Here is a 22,944-nt window from a genome sequence, read left to right as displayed (position 1 = left end):
TCCCAAGTTCTAGAATACAGAAGGTGGGAATTTTAGGATAATGTATTTATGGAGGTACAGTGAAATGTGGGCATTCAGTAGAACTCGATATTGATTTCATGAAAAATGGCTTTGGCCCTGTTATTCCGTGTTCACAGTAATTAATCTTACTTAGCAGTGAGCTAAGTCAGTGTAGGATGTACCTGTGATTATAGATCAGAGGGAGACCCATTGATCACAGCTGGCTCATCGTTAAGGGTGATGGATTTTGCTCTGCACATGAGGCAGGTGTTCCAACCCTCCCATCTCCAAAGGAAATGCTCAGTTGCACATGTTTTTGCAGATGTGCAAAGATAACAAAATGTTATACACAAATTTTTTTTCTTTTGGTTTTTAAATGACATTTACATTTTTCCAAGAGTTTGAATTGGTGGCACCAAGTATGAAAAAGTTGGTATTGCCTTCTCAGCTTCACAGTATTTAATTTCACTCAGTCATGTAATGAAGAATAGAGCAAGGGTTAAAAAAATTTTTTCTACCAGTTGGTTAGACAACAAAAGGATTGAGGCTTAGGAGAGAGATCAGGATGTCTCTTAATCTGTGAATTATATTTCATTACTAAAGAGGAAGAAGAGCTTGAAGTGCCTTTGGAGGGGCTTGGATTTCAGCAGCAGGAGTCACGGCTTTGTCAGCAGATGAAAATGGCTACTGTTGCACCATCACCAGAGCCTGTTTGCTGGCAAGTGGAGTCCGTGACCAGCACAAATTCAGGACATGTTTGTACCCCAGGTATGAGCTTCCTGTGCTTCAGGGAATTCTGAAATGGGGTGGTGAGCTGTGGATCAATCTGTAGGCATTGATCGATTGGATAGTTGGGATTGATATTCCTCAGTTTCTCTGCTTGCCTTCCAGTCAAGTATTCCAGAGTTTAGAGGCATTCCTGGCCATGTCCCAGCTTCCTGGGCAAGTGCCTTGTCACCCCTTAATGGTAATTCTCTTTGCATGTCTCGCATGCTAAATATTACCATGGCAGCAAAGCCAGGTAAAAAAACCTCCCAGTACCAGGCTATCAAACAGTGTGGTTTGTGCATCCTTTAAAGTAGAATTTTTCTTTTAATTGAAATCTTACATGGGGCAGTATGATAACACTTTGGATTACACTACTGGAATATTTAGCAGAAGGAAACGATTTTTCACAAAACTTGACTCAATCTGAGTAATCATAAAACCCAACATTATAGCAGTTAATGTGTTCTATCCCTCCTCTGCCCTCTCCCAAGAGAAGTAGGAGTTGGTGTTTTAATTGAAAAAAATGTAAAACCTGGTATTTCAGGCAAGCATAATCTAGATATTCATGTTTGGGGTATCTTGTTTTTCCTTATTTGTGAGAGGCACAAAGGATTGGCTGCCCATGGAGATGGGTCACTGACCTTGATGGAAAGCTGTGCCTCATCTGTTGTGGCAGCTCTTGCATTCCTGTGCACAGTTGAGAACATAAAATTCAATTTTACATCCCTTAGTACTTTGTTCTGCTGCTGCTTGTTTCTCAGGGTAGCATTAGGAAACTGGCATTTTATTTTGCTGTGTATAAGTGGCTGTGTCCATTCCAGAAATCTGCTAGAGCTGGATTTGACAATACTGCATCTGAAAAAGTGTATATGAGCACTTGTCATTATTACCAGACTGAGAAAGGCTCTGGTGTTTTCATTTATACAGCTTCTTAAAAAAATAATTTTGACTCCATGTGAAGTAGCATTATTAGTAAGGAATATCTTTTAACAAATTTTCAATATTTAATGTGAAAGTGTTGTCATCTCCTGGTTATTGTTGTGTATGTATGACTTTGTAATGTGATAGTGCCTAGGGAAGGGCTGGATCCTTCTTATGAGATGTACTTAACAAACTCTCTGAGTAAGTTTGGACTGTAAAGACCACAAGCTGAGACACTTGGGAATAATGTGGAAATGATGCTAACTAGTGTGGGAGACAGCAGCATGAGCACACCACGGAGGGTTTTATGGCAGGATTTGAAGAGAGTAATGAGGAAATTTTGACGAGTGTTACCATATATTCTTCTTAAATTGTTGAGGCGTTCCTCTCAAGAGGCAGCGCTGTGGTGGAGGAAATAAAGACTCAAAACTGAAGCTAAGGAGCTTTATTTGTTTCATTACAGATTGGAGGGAGGGAGAGAGAGAGAGAGAGAGAATACAAAGATGAGATGATTGTATCTGAAACAAGTGGGAGAATGGTATTTGTAGTGGCCTTCTAACTAGATGCAGGTGGGTCAGTGCTACACTGCCACTTGTCATTCTTGGTCAGATTGAGTTTCTGCTGTCCAGTAAGATATTTTTAAATTATTACTGGTTTCCAGTTGTCATTTTACAATCTTGAGGCAATTTCTTCTGGTTATAAGCTTTGATTTATGCAAGGCTTGAAAAAAGGCCTTTTGAGCCAGCCATATGTCTAGCAATGAACTCTTCCCTCTTCTTTGACACCTGAAATCCTAGATAACTTTCTAACATGTTTTTTCTTACTGTTTTCTGTTTAGCCTCCAGTTCCAAGCCTGAACTCAGCTCCAGTTCACAGACTTTGGGAAGTCAACAGAACAAGACAGATGGCACCCGAGTAAAAACTCGCGTTCTGCCCAACATGCCAAAGCTTTTCATACCTTCATCTGTCACCAAATTTCCACCTGAGATCACTGTCACTCCACCCACTCCCACCCTCCTTTCTCCAAAGGGCAGCATTTCAGAAGAGACCAAGCAAAAATTAAAGGTAATAAAAGGGAAACAGTAATTTTTTTAGATTATTGTTTTTATCTTAATTCTCCCCTCAGTAAAATACTTGTATGAGAGAAGCAGCAGTTCATAACCAGAGGCAGTATAAGTAGTGGAGGAAGGTGGTACCTGTTACTGGCAGGAGCCAGTTTTTTAAGGATTGGTGAAATACTGGCTGTGGGTGAAATCAGAGCTATTCTAGTCCTTATCCCTTTTCTGAATTGGAAGGAATTACAAAGATGGCTGAGTGAGCCAGTGCAGCCATTACAATTCTTAGGTTAGTGGAAGCTACCAGAACATTAACTGTGGGGAAGCCCTCTGGCAAATGTCATATTGTTTCACATTAGGATATCATATCTTTCATAGAAGTAAGAGAGCTATTGAATGTGAAGGAATAACAACCAGTGGGCTTTTATCCCTGTGATCATGGGTTTATCCTGACTATTTAGCAATATATTCTCTCTCTCTCTTTTTGGGATCAGTCTGCTATTTTGTCTGCTCAGTCTGCAGCGAATGTAAAGAAGGAGAGCCTTTGTCAGCCAGCTTTGGAAATCTTAGAGACCTCAAGCCAGGAATCCTCACTGGAAAGTGATACTGATGAAGATGATGACTACATGGACATATGAATGAATTCTGGCCATCATCAACACCAACCATATTACCATCTTCTTGTTGCCAGCATCTCTGGGAGTTGAAACATCTTCATTGGCATTACTCTCCATTTAATTGGCATCATTATGTTCTTCACTTTCATTACCTTTTTTGTCACCACAACCACTTGTATTGCCTTCAAAATCTTCTCCCCATCATGGTGCTTGACGGAAAGACTGATTGTTTACCAGGAAGTTAATTAACTTGGATCACGCTGTCACCGTTAACTGCAGTAAACACAAGGATGTTTTGTGCTGCAATTCCTATCTCTCTGCTGTTCCTGCTTCTTCAAACCACAGCTTTGGGAGTCACTCAGTAGCTCTTTTCTATAGCATTTTCTTCTTTTCAGTTGTCTGGCATTTTTCCCTCTAGCTAAGTTTTTCTCCCAGTAATTCAGCAACCTGATGTCTGTCTAACCATGCCATGATTAGTCCAACAGCTCCTTTTAAGGTGAATGGAGTAGGAAAAATTTACTGAGCTGGTATAATTGCATCAAGAAAGTCTGTAGCTTTGTCATAGGGCAAGGAGGGTGAGCTGAGAGTCTGTCAGCTCCTTCACACTGCTGAGTGTTTTGCTGGAATTTGACTCAGTGACAACGGACAAAAGAACCAGCTTTTCCAGGCAGACAGAGAGAGCTTGGTCTCCTCTTTGTGCTCATTTCGCACCAATGTATGAGGTCCAGCAAAAATTATCTACCTGAATGTTGGCGTAAAGAACTGATCTTTCCAGAATTGTCTTACAGTCCTTTCTCTTCTAATGCCTTGGACAAGCATTTTGAATTGGGGGCTAGATGATATTTTTATGGTGGTATTGAAAAAAACTTGAAAGATTTCAGTACCATTTCAGTACCATTTCAGTAATGTCTGTTTTTTACAGAATGACACGAAAAGGTGTTTTTTATCTATCTGCAGAGGGACTGCTCACAGTTATTTATATGAGAAAATAATGGTAACAAAGATCCTCTTTTTTTTTTTTCTACTGAATGTTAACTTTGTAAAATAATGAATGCAAACCATGCAAAAAAAAATACGTCACACACTATATATACACACGCGTGCGCCCACACACATATATATATGTGTATGTACATATATATATGTATGTATATGAAAACAGAAGTGCATACAGCTTGCAATGTCGGATTTCTTTGTGGTTGGGGGGGTTGGTTTTCTGTAAAATGCAGAGCTTTGTATAAACTTTTGGGGTTTTTTTCTAATAAAGTTGAAATGTACTGTTGTCTCTTGTTTGTTTGAGAGGGCACAAGGTACCATGATTCTGGAGAGAGTACTACTCCTCTTTCCTTTTATTTCTTGGATAAGGAAGAAGGGGCTGGGGGGACATGATGGAAGCCTCTTTGTTTTCTGAAGACTACCAGAGCTCTTGGGGTGGGTTTGGTCTGTGTGACCCAGATAAGCAGTGTTGCCAAGATTGCCTGCAACAGGTTCACTTCCCCATCAAGACATGATGTGAATTCTTTTTCACCCATCCTGGTATATTTGAATACTGATGAACAGCACAAGGGGGAAGGCATCACTGGGGAGCGGGATCACATAGAATATTTGGCTGTACAAACTAGCACTTAATGCACTATTACAGTGATTAATCTCCCTGACTGTAGGAATGGCAGATGGACTGTGGATAAAAAGAAGCAGCATCAAACTTTGCATTGCAAGTTTATTCTCATATTCTGGGGGTTTTGTTTTGAACAAAATGTAGTTTATAGGCAAGTGAGCACGTTCATTTTGGATGTATTAGCAACTGTTTGTGTAATTTGTTCTCTTAATAGGTGAGGTGAATGCAGTTGATGTGGAAAACTGTGAGGCAGCTGAATGGTAAAAGCAAACGTGTTTTCAGTAGTAATATATTTTCAGTGTTTGCTCTTTAATTTGAAGTGTATAGAATACTGTGTAGTCATTGACTGGTAAAAGGCTGAGGGAGCTTTAGATAATCAAGTATGATCTTCAGGTTTTTTAAAAGAAAGCATAGGAAAACATCAGCTTCTTATGAGAAATGGAAAACAACTGTGAGGATGTAGTTCTGAATAGGGCTTTTTCAACTGGAACAGACTACACAGATATTTTGGCTAATGTATATTCTTAAGTGTATTGCTAACTTAAAGATCACATTCAAATTCTTAGGTCCACACTTTAACATGGTTTGATGTATAAAGCATTTCATTTTCTTAATTGAGTCCATCGCTGAAATTAGTTCTTTTGTTATTCTTAAGGATTCCTTGGCATTAAGCTTTTTGCCTTTTTTTTTTTTTTTTCTCCAGAGCTTCCTAAAATGCCTGGTCTTGAGTTTTCTTTTGGCTTCTAGTCCTGCTTTTTGAGAAGGATTTAAATTTTTGCTGGTTAAGGAAAGCTAGAACAGTAAGTGTAACTGTTTCTGTCAGCAAAGAGAGCTGAATTTGCTGATCTGCTCTAAACTCATTTTGATGTTCAAACTATGCAGCTGTGCAACTTGTTTTGTCCTGTATTCAACTCTCTTACCTGGTTTTCATGTGGGTTTTTTTTTTTAATCTATCATTTTTTATTCCCATGATGCTCTTGAGCAGCTCAAGGACTTTTTTTCAAGCTCAAGAAGTTACTGAGAGACTGAACTGCACAGGCCACCTCCTTCCAATCCTGCCCTTCTGCTGCTGACTAAATAAGTGTGTTGCTCAGCTGTGGGCCTTCTTCATCAAGGGGTGTAACTGCTGATGTGCACTGAAGGAGCTCTTCTTCTCTGTGTGTGAAATCATCTCTCTGTAAGTACAGTTTATGTAGTTCATCAGTTCAAGGAGCCGTATTCTGGAATGGAGATGCCAAGATCAGTGGATGTGTGGAGACATGATGTTTGTTTGAAGCACCATCCCTAAATGTACTTGGAGCAAGAACTTCAAACTCTTACAAACAGAAATACTCACTTAGTGTGGTATCTTCTGAAGCTTGGCCATAGAGTCTTGTAGAATTTTCAGGAAGAAAGTCATTACAGTTAAACTTCAGTTAGCAATTACTTCAAGTAATCTCATTTATTTCAGTCTAATTCTGGTGGTTATAGCTTGAAATCCAAGCCTAGGCAACATCCAGTTTACCAAATTGCATATCAAATGTAAACACTACATCTGTCTTCAGGATTTACTGGGTAACCATTGTTACAGAGTGTTCCCAGGTGTCTTTCTGATGTGCCAGGCAAGTAAATGGTAGCTACTGAAGTACATTGCTGTGGTATGTTTTTGATTTGGTTTTTCCTTGTGAAGCCATAGGGACAGGAATGTCTGGTGTCTAAAGTAAACATAAAGTCTCTGACCAAGTGAGGTGAGGCTTTTACTTCCTTCTTTTTTTTTTTTTTTCTCCTGACAGTAATTGGTTAAAAACCAAATCCTTTTTGGCCACTGAAAAGCCACACTGTTAAGACTTTCAGGAAAACAGCAAAACCATTTTTGTTCCAAGGCAAATGGAAAAAGAAATGATTTTGAAGCAGATGTTGAGAGGAATTTGTGGAGAGTTAATATACTTTCTGTGCTGTTACTGGGCATTGTTTTTGCATGGAGTAAGCTGTCTTGCACTGTTAAGGTGAGAGTACTGTTAATGTGCATAGTACTGGGGTTTGGCTGTGTAATGCAATTTTATTTCCCGGGTTTATATAATCTATGTAGTTAAGACCATTGAGAATTTATCTCTCTGAGGCAAGGAGGACTAGTGTTTTACTAAGAATTAATTTTCTTGGGCACAGCTGTCATTAGTGGCTTCTGCCCACTGTCTGACAAATGCTGTAGCATTTTCTTCAAAAGCTAATAATGTTTCCTTCCACAACCAAAATAGCAGATCAAGGAAGATACCAAGTATCTCCTTAATTTTATCATGTACTAGGGCTTGGCAGTTGTTGTCTCTTGGTTGTTGGGTTTTTTTCCTCTTAATTAGAGTGAGATTTCCTCATGAATAATGAAATTAATGTCTTTTGCAGCCAAAATAAACACCATATGGTCAGGGAGAAAGGGACCAGGAAGAGAGGAAGGCACAGCAGCTGAAGCTGATAGGAGACAAAATGGGCTGAATAAAGGGCCAGGTGAGAACAGACAAAGTCTTACCATCCAGGGTGGGATCACACCATTGTTAAATTCCCTACCCTGCTTTTGCAGTGGTGTTGATATTTCAGTGAAGGTGAAACATCTGTGGTGTACTGCCTGGGTGTACAGTGTTATACACCAAGCACAGTCTGTTTCTGCTCCTGCAGGTGCTTGTCATACTTTTAGGGGACTGGGTGGGCAGGGTATGCGAGTTGAGATGCACACAAAAAAAGCAGCAGACACAGATTTTGTGATCTCTCTCAGCAGACACAGATTTTGTGATCTCTCTCTTAGTCACGTAAAGCTGGGATGAAGAAGGTTTGCTCTTGCAGTTGAAGATGATGGTAAGAAGTTCACTGTAGGCTGAATGTTAATTATTGTCTTCCCCTTCTAGTTGATAACTGGGGATCCACTAATGCTAAATTACAATACTATTCAGGATTTGGGGAGTAACCTCGGGATACTGCACCACAGGCTGTACCCCAACCCAGTTATGCCTTTTTGGGACTCTGCTGTCCTTGTAGGGCATGATGGAACCAGTAGCATTGTGAACCAGCATCTGGGTTTGTTGGCTTCTGGAGGATGACTGAACTTCACTCAAATGGCCCTTTCACATTAACACTTAGAGAATCCCAAGCAAATCTCACCAGGGAGTTAAAGACATGTCTCCTTGGATATACGTTTTTGTTGCTGCTGCTGTTTATTTAATGCAACTGTGATGATAACACCCATCAGCAAGCACTTGTTAGCCAACTCCAGAGCCCCTGTTCCAGTTTCAAAGCTGTCTTTGAGCTCACCCACCTCAGTGCAGTTTTGTGCACGGCATGTGGGCAAAGTCCTGCTGGCTGTGAGTGCACCTCTACAGCCGAGTGCCCAGAGTTCATCCCGTGTCATTTGGGAGCTACACTGGCTGCTCCAGTAGCACTAGAGGGGGCCCTAGGACAGAGGAGGGAAGGGAGGGGAAAAAAAGAAGGGAGAGACCAACCCCTCACCTTAAAATGGACGACCAAGATCTACCTTGAAACTTCTGAAAGACTACATTGCATTGCTGGTTTGGACCTCGCTCAGTTCTTAGAGTTTTCTGCTGCTGTACCATATGTCCTTTGCATAATGTATAGTCTGATTCAAAGCAGAGGGAATGAGAATCCTCATAGGCTGTTTACAGGATTGTGTGTTCCTGGCCATGGCAACCAAAAACAAGAGCTCACTTTGTTACCATTAATATTGACACTTGGCAGGAAAACAGATCCACTCTATACTTGCTTTTCACACAAAATCTGTTTGCCTCATGACTTTGTTTTCCCTTTCTTTTTTTTTTATTTCTCTATAAGAAGCCCACTGGGTGTTTCCATTTTCTTAACGTGCAGCATATTATAGTGGGGAGAGGGAGCATCTCATGGCAGCCTTGTGTAAAAGGGTTTAAATAACGCGTTGAGCTTCGTCAGTGTAAATCCTGGTTAGTTCAATCCCAGTTCACTGCAGTGGTGTGGGGTTTATGCTGGTGTAACTGAGCCCAGCAGATATAAACACACAACTTGTGGGTCTGTGAAGCATTTTGAGATATTTTTTGGGAAGTAGAATTCTGATCAGGGATGAAAATGTTTATGAGACTGATGGAAGAAGTAAGAAGCTTTCAAGCTTGGATAAAACCTTGTAAGACAGTGTCGGTTCTGTGAAGCAGCCTGGAGGTGAGATCAGGTCCTGCAGCCATCTGGCAGGCTTCCTGCTCGGGAAGGGGCACGGTGAGATGGAGCTGAGGCCACGCACTGACTGCAGAATCAGGAAAACCAAATCACTTCTACCGAGGGAGAAAGTGAAATCACACTTCTGCCTGCACGTAAGATTTATCTGCGCAATTAAATGATTGTGTCTATAGTTGGTACAAAAACATTCCATTATATAATCCCAGTGGGAGGAACACTTTGCAGTGTCTCTCTAACTACATTGTCCTATTGAAGGAAACTGCCTATCTAAAGCCTATCTATGGTAAAAAGTAGTTTTTACTCTCAGATTAGACAGGGATATCTCCCTCTCAATTTTTATTTCTCAGCCTATTTTTTTTCCTCTCCCATGTCTTTCAGAGACCCTGCAAACAACAGTGAATTCCAGTATAAATGGAATATAAACAAAGTTCATATATGGTATAAGCATATGAGAACCCCACTGGAATGGTATTCATTTAATTTTAGTTGAGTGATATTATTATTGTAAATACAAGTGAAAGGCCATGTAGCAGGACAGAGGTATTTTAGACACAGTGCTTCTTGTGTGAATTGTTACATATATCTACAGTTATCCTAAGGACCTGCCCACATATTCACATTCTTTTCCTTCTCTGAGGACAGATATGGAGGGAATAGTATGCAACTGAGTTTTACTTGCAAATATGCATTACATGAACTATGATCTAATATAGCACTGAACACATACTGTTCAGTAATAATTAGTAAAGGATGTTGTATGAGCAGAAAAGCTTCATATACTTGAGAAGTGTTCTTTGATTCCTTGTAATTTAAGTCACACCAGAGATTTCATTTCCTTAAATTATACCCTAATGTGTATGAAGAGTCACATTTTCTCTTCTAAATGCGTGGATATATATAAAATGTAACTCCTTCAGTAAGATTGCAGTGATAATTTTCTTTTCCCCTTAAAAGATGGCACTAGATGTATTCTCAGAGAATTGCTTAACTTATTAATTGAACCAACATACAAAAACTTAGCATGCTATATCGATGTCAGCAAGCAGTTTGAGTATAGAAATTTGTCACTTAGGAATGTCTGGACTGTATATCAGATTTCCATTAGGTTAGAATGGGCTATGAAGAAAAAATAAATTAAAAGTTCAGAAATTCATAGTGGGAGTTCTGAGCTTACAGCATCAATTTGCAGTGCTGTGCCCTGAAGTGAGCGACACAAGTTCAAATAGCTGCTGCCACGGCTCTCCCAATAGACACCCTGCTGGAAATGCTTCCTATACTTAATAAGTAAATGGGCTTTCCTGGGAGCAAAACAAAGAGCCTGACGTGTTCTTTCACAGCAAGTATCAATGGTGCAAGGGGATTTTTTCAGTTTGGCTTTCTTGGAACATCATAACAGCTTGGGATTGCACATCGTAAAGCATTTCTGCAAAGGGAAACGCAGGGGGTTTGTGCTGATAACCTGGTCGGTTGATTCCATTGCACTGCTACCTAAGGAAGCATTTGAATTCTGCCAGTGCAGTCAGAACAAGCTATTGGCATCTAGGCAGTGCTGTCAGCTCATGTTTTAATTGTGGTGAGAAAGGCATGGGTCTGTCTGTAGGAGCCAAACAAGCCGAGTGCATTTACTGGTACACACTTGGATGCACAGTGATGCTTTTTACTCTCTCTAAAATCAATATTCCTGTGAGCTGGGCAAGGATTCTCCTGCAGTGGCACATTCTACCAGGCCTGCACTTTTCCTTGGAAGCTGTTAATATAGCTGGTTTTGTCAAGGTAAGAAGAAAAATGAGAAAGCAGTGCAGGTTTGCTAGAAAGCCTGCAGCCTCGGAGTCGTTTTAATTCCTTGATGTGTCCCACTGCCTCCCCCTCACCACAGAGATATCCCTGTGCAGCTGGGATGGCAGGTGCCCACCCTGGCCTGGGCTGAGCCCCTGGACGTGTGTATTGGCAGCTGTTGAGGGGCAAACACAAGGGCCTTAACAACTGCACATAGTTCAGCTCCCTGCTCTGGAGGTGTTACCCTCCAAACTGGGGAGATCACTTTCAGATAACAGATACTTGATCAAAATGTAAGAGAGTGTAAACAGTCTGTGCATAAAATTCACTCCTGCTGCATTTTATTTTTTGATAAGATGAGCTTGTTGCAATTTCAGTGAAATTCGGAAATACTTGCATTACCATTACAGTGCCCAGGCTGTGTGTGTGGTCATGATTCAGTTATGACAACTTGGGCACACAGACAGCAGTGGGGCAACTGGCTGTTATCTGGTGCTATCAACACATGGAAAAGTAGCTGTAAAGAGTATGAAAATATGGAAATGTTATTTCCAAGTGCAGAGAGTCTGATGGGGAAGAGAGAGAGGAGGAGGAGGACAATGTTCCTTCTGAAATATGTGCCTGATTCAACAAGGTACCTAAATGTAAATAACTACTATTGATTTCAACAAAGATAGCAAAGGGCAACATCAGGTTACATGTCACCACAGGATTACACTGTGTACAGTTTCTTCAGCGACCTAAAGTATTTCTACAACTAAAATTTCCATCAAAAGTAAGTGCTTTAAAATAAATAGACTTAACTTCCCTAGTATGTGCAAACTCAAAAGTTCATTGTTAACCACTGAAAAATGCAAAAGGCCAAAGAAAGGTGTTTAAAAAAAAAAAAATCTCAGCCCTAATTACTTGTCCCTGAAATTATGATGGCTATGGCATATAGATGAACTTTGGAGAGCAACCTGTGTAATCCTATGAGGTCCAGAAAGGGAGATCATAAAATTAAGTTTTGTTTGGTGATACCTGCCTTCATGTGATCCCTGAGGCAATGTTTGTTAGGAATATCATTTCCTTTAAGAGCTTTTCTCCCCCATCCTCAGGGGCTCATACTGTTCCAGCAAGGAAATCCTGAGGGCTTTCAGAGCAGTAGCAGCAGAACTGGTGATACATTCTGAATAACATGGACTAGAAGCTGCTCTTTCTTCGTGGGTTCTGTATCTGGATTTTGTCAGTATTCACTTTCTGCACTCATTTCATGATAACACCATTGATTTATTCATTAAATCATAGGTGTCAAAAGAACTGAATTGTGCATCAGAGCTTTCCCATTAGCTGGTGAGTTTTGCCATTTATCTTCCATTTTCTGTCTCCATAAAATAGAAACTACTTGTCCAAAACTGTCCCCCCTCCCTAAATTGCCACTGAATTTGCAGCTAGGACATTTTTATATGTCTTAAAATGTTTATAATTTTATCTTCTAGCCAATTTTAGGTAAAACTGTGGCTTTTTTCATCTTGAGTGAATGAATATTAATATCTGCTAGAAACCATTCCCATTGTTAAATTAAATGAGAACAGTACAGAAGTTATCTGAGTTTTTGTCATGGTGAATAACTCCAAATAACTCAGAGCTTCCCATGAGTTCTGGAGGGGACTAACAAGCGTCTACTCATGTAAGTGTAGAACATGCTCAGTTTTTTTGAGACTCCTTAGCTCTGAATGCTGAGAAATTGGAATAATTCAGTGCAGCAAAAAAACAAGTCTCTGTTCTAATCAGGACTTACTTAGATTTTTCAGTTTTTCCCATTCCCCAGTGGAAATTTCCTGTGTCTTGTAACCATTTAGCAATATGTTACTAACCATCCATTATGTCCTGCTTTATTCTCTTTTAGATGAAAGAGCCATGTAAAAAAAAGAATTCACCAGCCCCTGTGACTGAATTTGAGCGATAATGTCAATGGAATTAACACATTGCCATTGTTGAATGGTCTCCTGTGGCTATATAAACATCAAGGTAACACATTTCCAAAGCAGAAGACATTACTGCTGTGATGCTGTTGTTGTGAGAATATTTCCTTACTGCCAAAACACTGATGTAGATTTAGCATTTTGCCTGCTGGAGAATGATGTTGGGGGGGGGGGGAGTTTGATTTTGCTGCTTTTATTTTTGCTGAATTCTGGTTTATTTGCTGAAGAAAATCTATTACATTGTTTGGCTAAACATGGAATGAGAGCGTAAATACATTGGGGTTTATTTAAGACAACATCTGATTAGTAAATGCATTTAAATGACAGCACTTTTAAGGGCCTAATTCCATTTCTGAAGAGGACCTTTTGAAAAAGCTGGGGCAGAACTGCCTTCAGGAAACCCAGGATTCTTCAGCAACCTCTGCAAACAGAAACAGATTGAGGCTTAAATACCTTTGGTACCTTGCTGAGTGAAATGTTGGTAAGATGAAAGTTTCAGTTTTAACTTTGAGGGTGGCAAACAAGTTGTGAGGCCAGGCTAGCTGGAAAACTTTTTAATGGTGATGATCCCACTGCAGATTCGTTGTCACTGTCTCACCTAATGCAAGAGAGAAATAACTGATGGGGATGTGGCACAGAAGTGGTTTGGAATTCCTTGGGTCACAGAACTATGGAGAGAGGCTGCACTGCAGAAGCCAGAGGTGGTCATTAGGACATGCAGGTAACAGTAATGATTTCCTTTACTATGACTTTTCTGGTGCAAATGGAAAAAGAACCTGTATTTTTGCAAGAATATTTTCATTTATCTTCAGGCAAGAAAATATTCAGGCAATAGGTGCTAAACCTGACAAATGCTCTTCCTAATAACCCTTGTTATGTGAGTTTTAATTCTCTGCAAGGTTAAAGCCATCTTTAAACAACAGGTTGATAGGTTTGCTGCATTTCTACAGATCAGAGACCATAACCCAGGTATCAAAGGGTGGGAAGTCAATCTCGAGGTTGACCTTAATGGGCAAAGATGGACATATCCCCCTTCAGAATCCATGAGACAGACCCACTGCCTGGCCAGAGCTAAATCAGTTCTGGTAAAAAGGACTTCAATTTGCAAAGCTAAATCTGGCACTTCTGTGAACATTAGGGCTGAAACAGAAAAGAGGGAAGTATTGTCCGTCCCAGTTCATTGCAAGAACAGCCCTGGGTTGGACTCCTCAAAGGAAAGGACTCCTCAGCACAAGGAATGTTCTGTTTCTCTGGGCTGCTCTTGGTTGTCAAGGGTTAGAAAAGAAAGTTGTGAAGGAAAGAGGGAGGAGCTGCCCTTGGCAGGAGTTTGTTAGGACACAGAAAATGACTTGGTGAACGATGAACAGTGTGCAGGAGATCAGTGAATGAAGTGGACGTGGCTGTGTGACCTGACGTCCTTTCCTCTCCCTTGAGGGCTGTTTGAAGCTCTCTGAAAGCAGAGAGGAGAATAGCTAGTGAACTTTGTGCTTCAGACTTGCACAGAGAATGCTTCTTTGATCCATGGATCAATGTTTTGTCATCTCTAATACAATGGCTGATGGCTTTAGTGTATCTGCACTGTCACCCAAAGGCACTTGTTGGGAAATGTAACTCAGTGACTCAATAACTTGTCACCTTTCTCATCACTCTGACCTAACCATAGGAGTGGGGAAGAGGAGCACTCTACCAGACTCAGCAACATTTAGATTGCAGTCATACTTCCCTTGGGAGTCAATAGCTGGTCTTTTGTGAATATCTGGAAAAACAGAATTTTCTTTTTGTAAATCCTCAGCTGGGTAGAGAAGCTGATGGCAGAAGCATCCACAACCTGTTACTTTTCTTTTTTTGTTTCTTCACTGTGTCTTACCTTTCCTTTTTTCCCTTCTTTCTTTTTAGGAAGGACCTTTTTCCTTTTAGGAAGTTATGGAGCCCTTCTTCCCTAGGGTTCTCCAGGACACCTGCTCTCAGATGGCTCACAGCACCAGTGCCAAAACAGGCACCAGCCTAATGGCAGCTGCAAATAACACCAGGGACAATGCCACAAAGGAGAAAGTGGTGCATTATCTGAGTCAATTAATATGGTCCTGATTTTATCACCTTGGACTGTAGTCATGTAGTTGTGTGTATACCCTGAGACCTAAACATCCAGCAGAAAATCTCATGGGGGAAATTCAGGATGATTCCCATGGTTTCTTTCCTGTTAGTTCACATTAGGTCTCCATTGCCAAGATTCTGAACAAAAGGCAGGCCTGGCCACTGCTTGGGATTGTTGTTGAGGTTCACACTTGAGTCTGAAAGATTCTTTCTTTTTGAATTTGCATTTTGCATTTCACTTGATTGAAACTCCATTTCGCTTCTGGGATGATCCAGATTCCTCAGATACTTCACCCATATTCTCCATTCTCCAGTCAATGGAAGAAAGAAACAGTCTCCTTCAAGAAAACAGAGGTCTCCAGTAAAGCTCTGAAGCAGTGTGATCAAATAAGAGAAGCCTGGACATTTCCTTCTCCTGGAATCTGTGTCATATGTGTAGTGCTGTAACCCAGAGTGTGCCAGTGAGCCTGGGTTACATCCCAATGGGAAGCAATCTGTTCATATGCCAGTGGAACACCCATTCTCCCTTGTGGCCCCAGAATTCCTTTAGTACTCCTTCGAGGTATCACAGGAATAAGAGGTGAGAAGGTGTCTCAAAGCCTTCTTTGCTGCTCCTGCCAAGGCAGGACTGTTCTCTGCAATACCAGTGGTTTGTGCAAAAGGCAGTTAAAAGCCTGACACAGTAAGGACTTTGTCTGTTCCTCTGGGAACAGGCTGCCCTTGCGCAGCCAGAATGTTTTTTTCCTGGATACTCAAATTGCTTCTCTCTCATTTTCATCCCAACTAATGAAGATAATTATATCCCTTTGTAGCACATTAATTCCTCTGTCATCTGTATGTTTACACCCTGCAGACATGTTCATTTCTTCTTTGTGTACAGGGCTGTCAGTCAGCGAAGATTTACTTAACCAACTCCTCTTTTCTGGTGTTCAGCTCATCCAGTCTCCCTCCAGTTCCCCAGTAGCTTTGATAATGAGGTGATAAGAATTACTTGTGGTTTTACCAGTTTGTTTTACAGCAGGCTCTCAGAAAGAAGCCCTGCCACTTTCCTGCTCAACTGTATGCTATTTTCACATGTGCATCCTGTGGTTATGTTTGTGGTTGTGTTTCCAACAGGGAAGTGAAAGCATCTCACTGCAAAAATCCCTGTGAACTATCTCTGTATTGGAGCCTCCTTAATGTTACCATATTTTTTATAGGTGGATATGGCTGAACATCACTGTCTTCAAAATCTTAAGTGATACTAAGGTTGTCTAAAGGGAAAATCTGGAATCAGGGATGAGGAACTCCAGAAGTCAGCAATGCTTCCCTTGAACAACTTCTTCACAGTATGATGCAAAGGGAGGAGAAGGAGTATTTCCATCTTGGAGAGGAAATACACAACAAAAAAAGGTCAGACGTAATGGGGAACCATGAATGGACTTAGATTTCAAATATTTGCCTCAGGTTTATGATCATCTACACCAGCCCTCCCAGGCTTGGTAACTTGTCCACTCTGTCCTGTAGAGCACAAACTGTAGATCTGAGGCTCCCTGTACACTATAAGCAGTTATTTGGAAATGAAGCTCCTTGGCAGTGAGTCCAAACCTCCACCTCAGGCAGGCTCAGCTCCCTAATCTGACCCCAGCAGGAGCTCCCTGCAGAAGCTTAAATGCAGTATTAGAGGGTGGCAAAACCAGTGACCTCATTATTGATAACCATCTAATCTGTGCTCACAGAAATGCTTGCTCTCAAACATGACTTTGATTTCCTCCCCAGCACTCTCTTAGCAGAATTTAAGTATTTCTGATGAATCTACATTGTATTGTTTGTATCTGCATTGGGGTGGCAGGCGTAGGTTAGGCTGTGAAATAGCAGTCATTTAAAAACAGTTTTGCCTCACAAAAGCAAAGTTTGTGTTTTTAAGAGTGGTACTTATTATGTGTATTGCTGTTTGCAGGATTAGAGACTCTGTGTCATTTATGCCCAAGTAGATAAAATCCAGTATTTTCAGTATGATGCAGTCATTGCACACCTCTGTTCTCGTTCCAAATGAAACTTGTCTGTATAACCGTTCAGATAGGACAAAACCATGTGTCATCCCTTGGTTTCTCAAGGAATTACAGCCAATATATTTAAATCATGCAGGTGTCTGATGTTCTTAACAACTTAGAAGCATTTGTTCGCTATAGTAGGGCTAATTTTTAATTTATTTTTCTAAGCACATCTATCCAAAATGATGCTAGGCTTTTATATTCACAGCAGGGAGCATTGTGAGGTTTAAATATCCCTTTAATCACTAAGGATGTAATAAAAACAAGAAGAGTTCTTTGAGCTGCAGAGTGTTACCCAGGGAAAAATCTACTCTGGAGCTTACAAATGTGAGCTGAAGAGACAAACTGGGCAATAAAATCCACAACTACGGACCAAACCGGCTAAAAGTTGGTCTGTAGCTGCCCATCAGGAGCTGAGACTCGGAGGGGGGAAAAGGCCATTCAGCACCTCTAGAGCCATAAGAGCCAGGTCATAAACATTTCACAATCTGCTGGGGAGGGGGAGGGAGCCGTGGAGCTGAGAACTGCCTGGAGCCTGTACCCGGGCCCATGACTGCAACAAAGAATGAGTATAGAAATTTGACTGTATGGGAAGAACAGAGGGAACAAATCTGGCCAAATCGGGGATTGCAGGGAGAAGTGGCAGCTGTCAGTACATGTACATGTGCATGCCTCATCCCACTGTTGATGTGAGGAATCCATGAAATCTGACAGGTGCTTTTTTCTATTATCAGTGATGTTGAAGGATTCTTATCTGACTGTTGTTACTATGGACCCCAGTATCAGTTTGCTGTGAGGTGATGAACAAGTTGGGTGCGTTGTAGAGCTCACAACAGTTTTTATTTTTAAATTCCAAACACTTTAAATCTTAACAATTTTAACTGTTTATTGATGTCCGGATTTCATTAGAACCTTACTGTGATGAACAGTATATGGAAGCTTCCTTATGTAATTGATACAAGAGATCTGTCTTGGCCAAACAAAGTAACTTGGACCTTTAATTGCGTGACTGAAGTCTGGCTTTTTGTAGGTTTCATGACTTTACAAATGCCTGATCACCAACAAAAGGAATCTTTTGCAGAAGCCGAAGTAGCATGACAGTGTATCGACAATCTTGAAAGTCCGTAAGGTTTAGATAAAAGCTCTTGGGTTTGAGCTGCTACTTTTTTTTCTGGAGACATCAGCTTTTTAATGGAGATTGGTGCAGCATTGTCTGTTGCGCTTCTGCTCAGCAGAATCCGTTCTGCTCAGGGTTTTTGTCTGGTCTCAATTCATGGTTAAGTAAACTGCCAGCAATTTTTGAGCTCTGCATGATGCTTCTCTTTGCAGATGAGTGTGTGCATGTGTATAAATATAGAAGTATTTATGGATGGATGTTAAGCTGGCGTTACTTGCAGTCTATCTTCTCAGGCAGCTCCTTTATGGCTCCCGGTGGAGACCAGTGAGTTCAGGCAGGGCTGCTGCGTCCCCGGAGCGAGAGGAAGGAGCCTTCCCAGTGCAGGGGAGGGAAGGCAGCACTTGCACTGTCCTTTCCCGTGTTGTGGTGCAGAGCTCTCCTTGCCGCTGCAAGTCCTTTCAGTATGTATTTTTTTGTGGATTTGAGCGGGACAGAGCGCTGAGCTGTGTCTGGGAAACACAATGGGTCGACAGGAAAACAGTGCACCTAACATCAGGAGTCTGTGGGAACTTGAAAGGGCTCTAGACAGACATATTTTGCATTTGACTCTGGACTGTAGCCTTTGAGGCCAAACTCAGGCTGCAGTGTTAAGTGGCTGCTAAGTATTTCCCTTCTTGTCTCCATGCTAACGAACTGCTGGGAGCAGGGGGAGCATTGCAGAGGGCTGGGGAGGGCGGATGTGAGAAAGGGGAGATAGGGGAGCATCCTCTTTTTCTTTAGTGGGGGAGCACAGCTTTGTGGCCAGGTACCTCAATCCACAAACCCGCAAGAGGAAAAGCCTTGTCTTAAACTTGAAATGTACAGCTTTTCATTTTTATGAGCTGCTTTCCCACATTCCCTTTCAGAACAGATCTTGTCTCAGGCTGTGACCCATCCCCACAGCTCACTGTGCCTCTGTCCAGGGACCCTGTGGTGAATTAGCATTGAGATGTTACCAACAGGCCCTCTCCAACCGTTTTGGTTTGCCAAATGTTATTTTTGCATTTTTGAGAGCACAGGGAAAATTTGGGGGTGATACAATTTGGGGTTTTCAGCCCTACAGAGGTCTGACTTCTGTGGGGCCCCTTGCAGGGGTCCCAGGGTGGGAAGGTCTGGGTGGCACTGCACATGTAATATGCCTGAAGACATCAGACAGCTTTTCCAGGAAAAATCAAACCCAGCCATAAAAAGGGAGAAAAAAGGTGCCATTTTGCTCCATCCAAAGAAAATGTTAGATGAGCTCTCCTAAGGAGCTGGGTAGGAACTGTTCCTTTGCTACCGCATGATAGGAGATAATTTGTACCACTTCTTCAGAGGATCTCAAAACACTTTGCAGGGTTTTACCATTCCTGCAGCCGCCCACAGAGACTTGCTCACAAAGCTGCCCAAGTTTAGGCTGTGCCTGTGCTGCCAGAGCTCGGCCACCCTGTCCTGGCCAACCCTGCACTTGTATTTCCTATTTTGCTGCATTAAGTATTGGGCACTAACAAGGGCAAGGAGTCAGTGTAGGGCTGTCTGTTTTATTTTGGGTCCTGTAATGACATGGTGTCTCTTCACTTTTTCAGTGCTCATCCCGTGCAGATGGCAGAGTATCCTTGGTAAAGAGTTGCCAAGATGCTCTGCCACTGTGGTCTGCATGTGCCAGGTGGGAATCGGCTGAATGAGTCACACTGAGATGGCAGGAGGCTTTCCTCATGTTTCAGAGGGGAGAATCTCTTAAATGCAGTTTGTACTGCTCCGTGGGTTTTTTTTCTTGCTTGTACAGGTTCAACACAGCTTTGCTTAAGCCCAGTTTACTAAAGCTGATATGATAATACTTTCTCATAGCTGTGTGCACAGAGAGAAACCTGGCTGCTGCACCCAGGGGCTGATACACATGAGCAATAATCCAAAGTCTTTCAAAAGACCGTTCTGTTGCATTTCAGCCGTGCCCCAGGCAGTAACTTTATACCTCACACTTGAGCTTGCTCTCTGAGCTGAATGATTCCCTGGAAGCTCTGCCTGGGCAGAGGTGGTGGTGCATTGGGCACATCCACTTGCAGACTCCCACCCTGTTAGCCAGAGCCCCCTGCTTGCTGACACATTAGTTATCTGTTCTCCGACAGTCTGAGAGCCCCAGGCAACAGCCAGAGATGGTGAGATGATCACTGTGTTGGACAGCAGGGAAGGCTGTCCAAACCAGCTTTGTTTGTGTGCAAACCAGCTCCATACAAAGTCCTGTTGAGCACTAAGGGTTAAAGCTTCACTTAAGGTGGGAGAAATGCCAGAAAACATCTGCCTTACTACAAGACCCAGAGGGGAATGTTTCTTTCTAATCACCTCCTCAAAGAGATGCAAAGCAAAAGCTCTTGGCCTCTGGTTTTGTCATCACTGCACTCCCTCCCTCCTGCACTGCCCTACCTTGTCCCTTTGGCACAGGGCAGAGCCTACAGTTAGAGCTGGGCTCAGCAGGATTTATACCTGCTGCTGTAAATGAGCTTGGAGCAGAGCTGTGGATGTCACCGACTTACACATGTCAGATTCGCTCTCTCTCCTGTCCCTTTCCACACCCTCAGCCTCCAATTTGCCAGGGAATTGTTAGACACCAGCACATTCACCTCTGACTTCCCATCAAACTGCCTGAGGGCTCTCCGTGGACAGACAGACAAGGGTAATGTGCTAAATTCCCCCTTTGCTAAGGATGAATTTCCTGGGGATTGCCTCCTGTTAGCCATGCTTTTCAGCAATAGTAACAAATTCACTTTTTTTTCACTTTTAAAACCTTTCCAGTGCAACTAGAATGGCTGGGAGAAAGCTAGTTGTTAACTAGTCATGGGTAATTAATGACTCCACCTCTCCCATCAATCAGCTGGGAGAAGCCAAAAGGATTTGAGTACTTGTAGCAAATGTGTGTTCCCTAGACATGCTGATAGCAGCGTGCAAATGAAGTGGCAGCAGGAGACCATCTCATACCCTTTGTGGAAGAAGCAGAAAGTCATGATACACATCCCACGCTCTTGTCAGGTGAAGTCTGAAATTCCCAGTGCTGCTGCTGCTGTTGTGCAGTTTCTAACTGTGTGGGATGTTGATTCATCTCACTGCTAGCTCGAATCTGACCCAATTTTTGTTCTATTTTTCCTTTTCAGATTCTGATTATGGTTGTCTTTTCCACTTTCTACAATTAAAATACTAGCATCAGAAAAGCAGGACATGGAGAGGGAGCTGATTTGATGCTGTGGCAGAGTAGAAAAGCATTTCTGCATCCTATTTGGTTTGTGTCTGGTAGTGGCTGTGCAAGTACAAGCAGAGGTTTGACCTTGATACCATTTCCAGCTGACCTTTTCCCTTCTGATTTATTTTTCCACGTATGTAATAAATAATCTCCATTTGAGGTACAAGTTGATGTTTCTCCACCACATGAAGACCTCTCCTCAGCGGTAGCAAGACTCTACAACTGTGGATGTCTCCAAATTAGCTGAAGGAGAAGAGCCTGTGGTCTTCTGTATTATCCAGTGGTTTAAAAGGGATGTCAGGAAGGCTGGATGTGGTCCTTCAGAGGTACCAGGAGCCAATGGACCACTCCTGCTATAAAATCCTCCTCAGGACTTTTTAAACTCCCCAACCCTTTTCTTTTAAACGTTCTTCCTTGCCACGCTAAGCATTGGCTTTTCTCCCCCTGACTAGTACTGGGATGCCTAACATTCAATATACCACTGAAAGAGCCAGTCCCTCCTCTGATTAAGCTTCTTTGTCCTCTTTGCATGTCTTCACATTGCCTCCTCCAAAAGGCAGTAAGAACAGAGCTCAAGGGATGTTGTTTGGGTGTAGGAACTCACTAAACAAATTCAGAATACGTTTTGCATGTCAGAAGATCAGGTGTCCCAGTAACATCACTGACAAAACAGAAAAATGTTTATTTTTCTTGGAGTGAATCTAGACAGTGAATCAAATGCAACCTTATACATAGCAAGATCTTTGAAATGAACAGAGCTTCCAAATTTGCTGAGCAGGACCCACCACTGGCCAATCCCGACTGATATCCTGCTTTTGACCTCCACTTTCTGACCGTGTTGGTCCTGTCAGTGTTGGTACAGCCATTTCTGTGTGTGAATGCACAGAACCTTCACCGAGGTGCAGTGGCTGTGTTGTGCCCTGAAGGCCTGAGCCTTGATTGCTGTCTCTTAGCACTTGTAAGCACTTATAAGTACAAAAGCTAATGGTCACACTTGCAGAATAAACTAATTAAGGGAAAATGCTCAAGCCCTTCTTTCTGCTCAGCCTTCCCTGGGTAAGAGCAGTACCTTGTTGAGCAAGACCTAAACCCAGTGCCTGATCTACCCCCCAAAAAGTTCAGGGTGCAGTTCAGGGCTGGGAATGCAGATATTGGGCAGGTAAGTAACGCTGTATCATCAAATGTGTTTACGTTGTTGGAGAAGGATGTGTCCTTGAAGAGATGTGTTGTGGCAGCATTCCAGTTGTGAGAGCAAACTTCGGCACCGACTATTAATCACCTACTCGGGAAGGGCCAAGCTCGATGCAGCCGTATTCTGATCCCAGAAATCAAGAGTAAAATGAGTTTGTGTGCTGATGATGAGAATTACCACAAATCTGTGGAATAGCCAAAAGGAAACTTTCCCTGCTTGTTGTTTAAAGGGATTCGTTTTGATTTCGTAGCTAAGTCCTCAACTGATGTTTTCGGTCTTGTCTCTATTTGTTTAAAAGTGCGTTAGCAGTAAATCAAGGTGCATTTCCCCCGTCGGGTTTCCTGTATGTCAAAGCCA

General features: G+C 42.0%; 1 protein-coding gene across 6 annotated transcripts in view; it reads left to right on the top strand.

Annotated features, from left to right (window-relative positions):
• The window catches only part of CABIN1 (calcineurin binding protein 1), a 110,699-nt gene extending 106,061 nt beyond the window's left edge, over nt 1-4,638 (top strand). For all 6 annotated transcript variants that reach the window (XM_027661724.1, XM_027661725.1, XM_027661728.1 and 3 more), the window contains 3 exons: nt 604-768; nt 2,528-2,754; nt 3,239-4,638. In XM_027661724.1, the coding sequence (XP_027517525.1) occupies nt 604-768; nt 2,528-2,754; nt 3,239-3,382 (536 nt within the window). In that variant the 3' untranslated portion in view covers nt 3,383-4,638. The remainder of the gene's footprint in view (nt 1-603; nt 769-2,527; nt 2,755-3,238) is intronic.
• Nucleotides 4,639-22,944: the final 18,306 nt, after the last annotated feature.

This window comes from Corapipo altera, unplaced genomic scaffold (assembly GCF_003945725.1).
Source record: "Corapipo altera isolate COAL_440 unplaced genomic scaffold, ASM394572v1 150, whole genome shotgun sequence".
In the NCBI taxonomy this organism is placed as follows: domain Eukaryota; kingdom Metazoa; phylum Chordata; class Aves; order Passeriformes; family Pipridae; genus Corapipo; species Corapipo altera.
The sequence above is the reverse complement of the archived record's forward strand: the minus strand, read 5'-3'. Positions and strand labels throughout refer to the sequence as shown.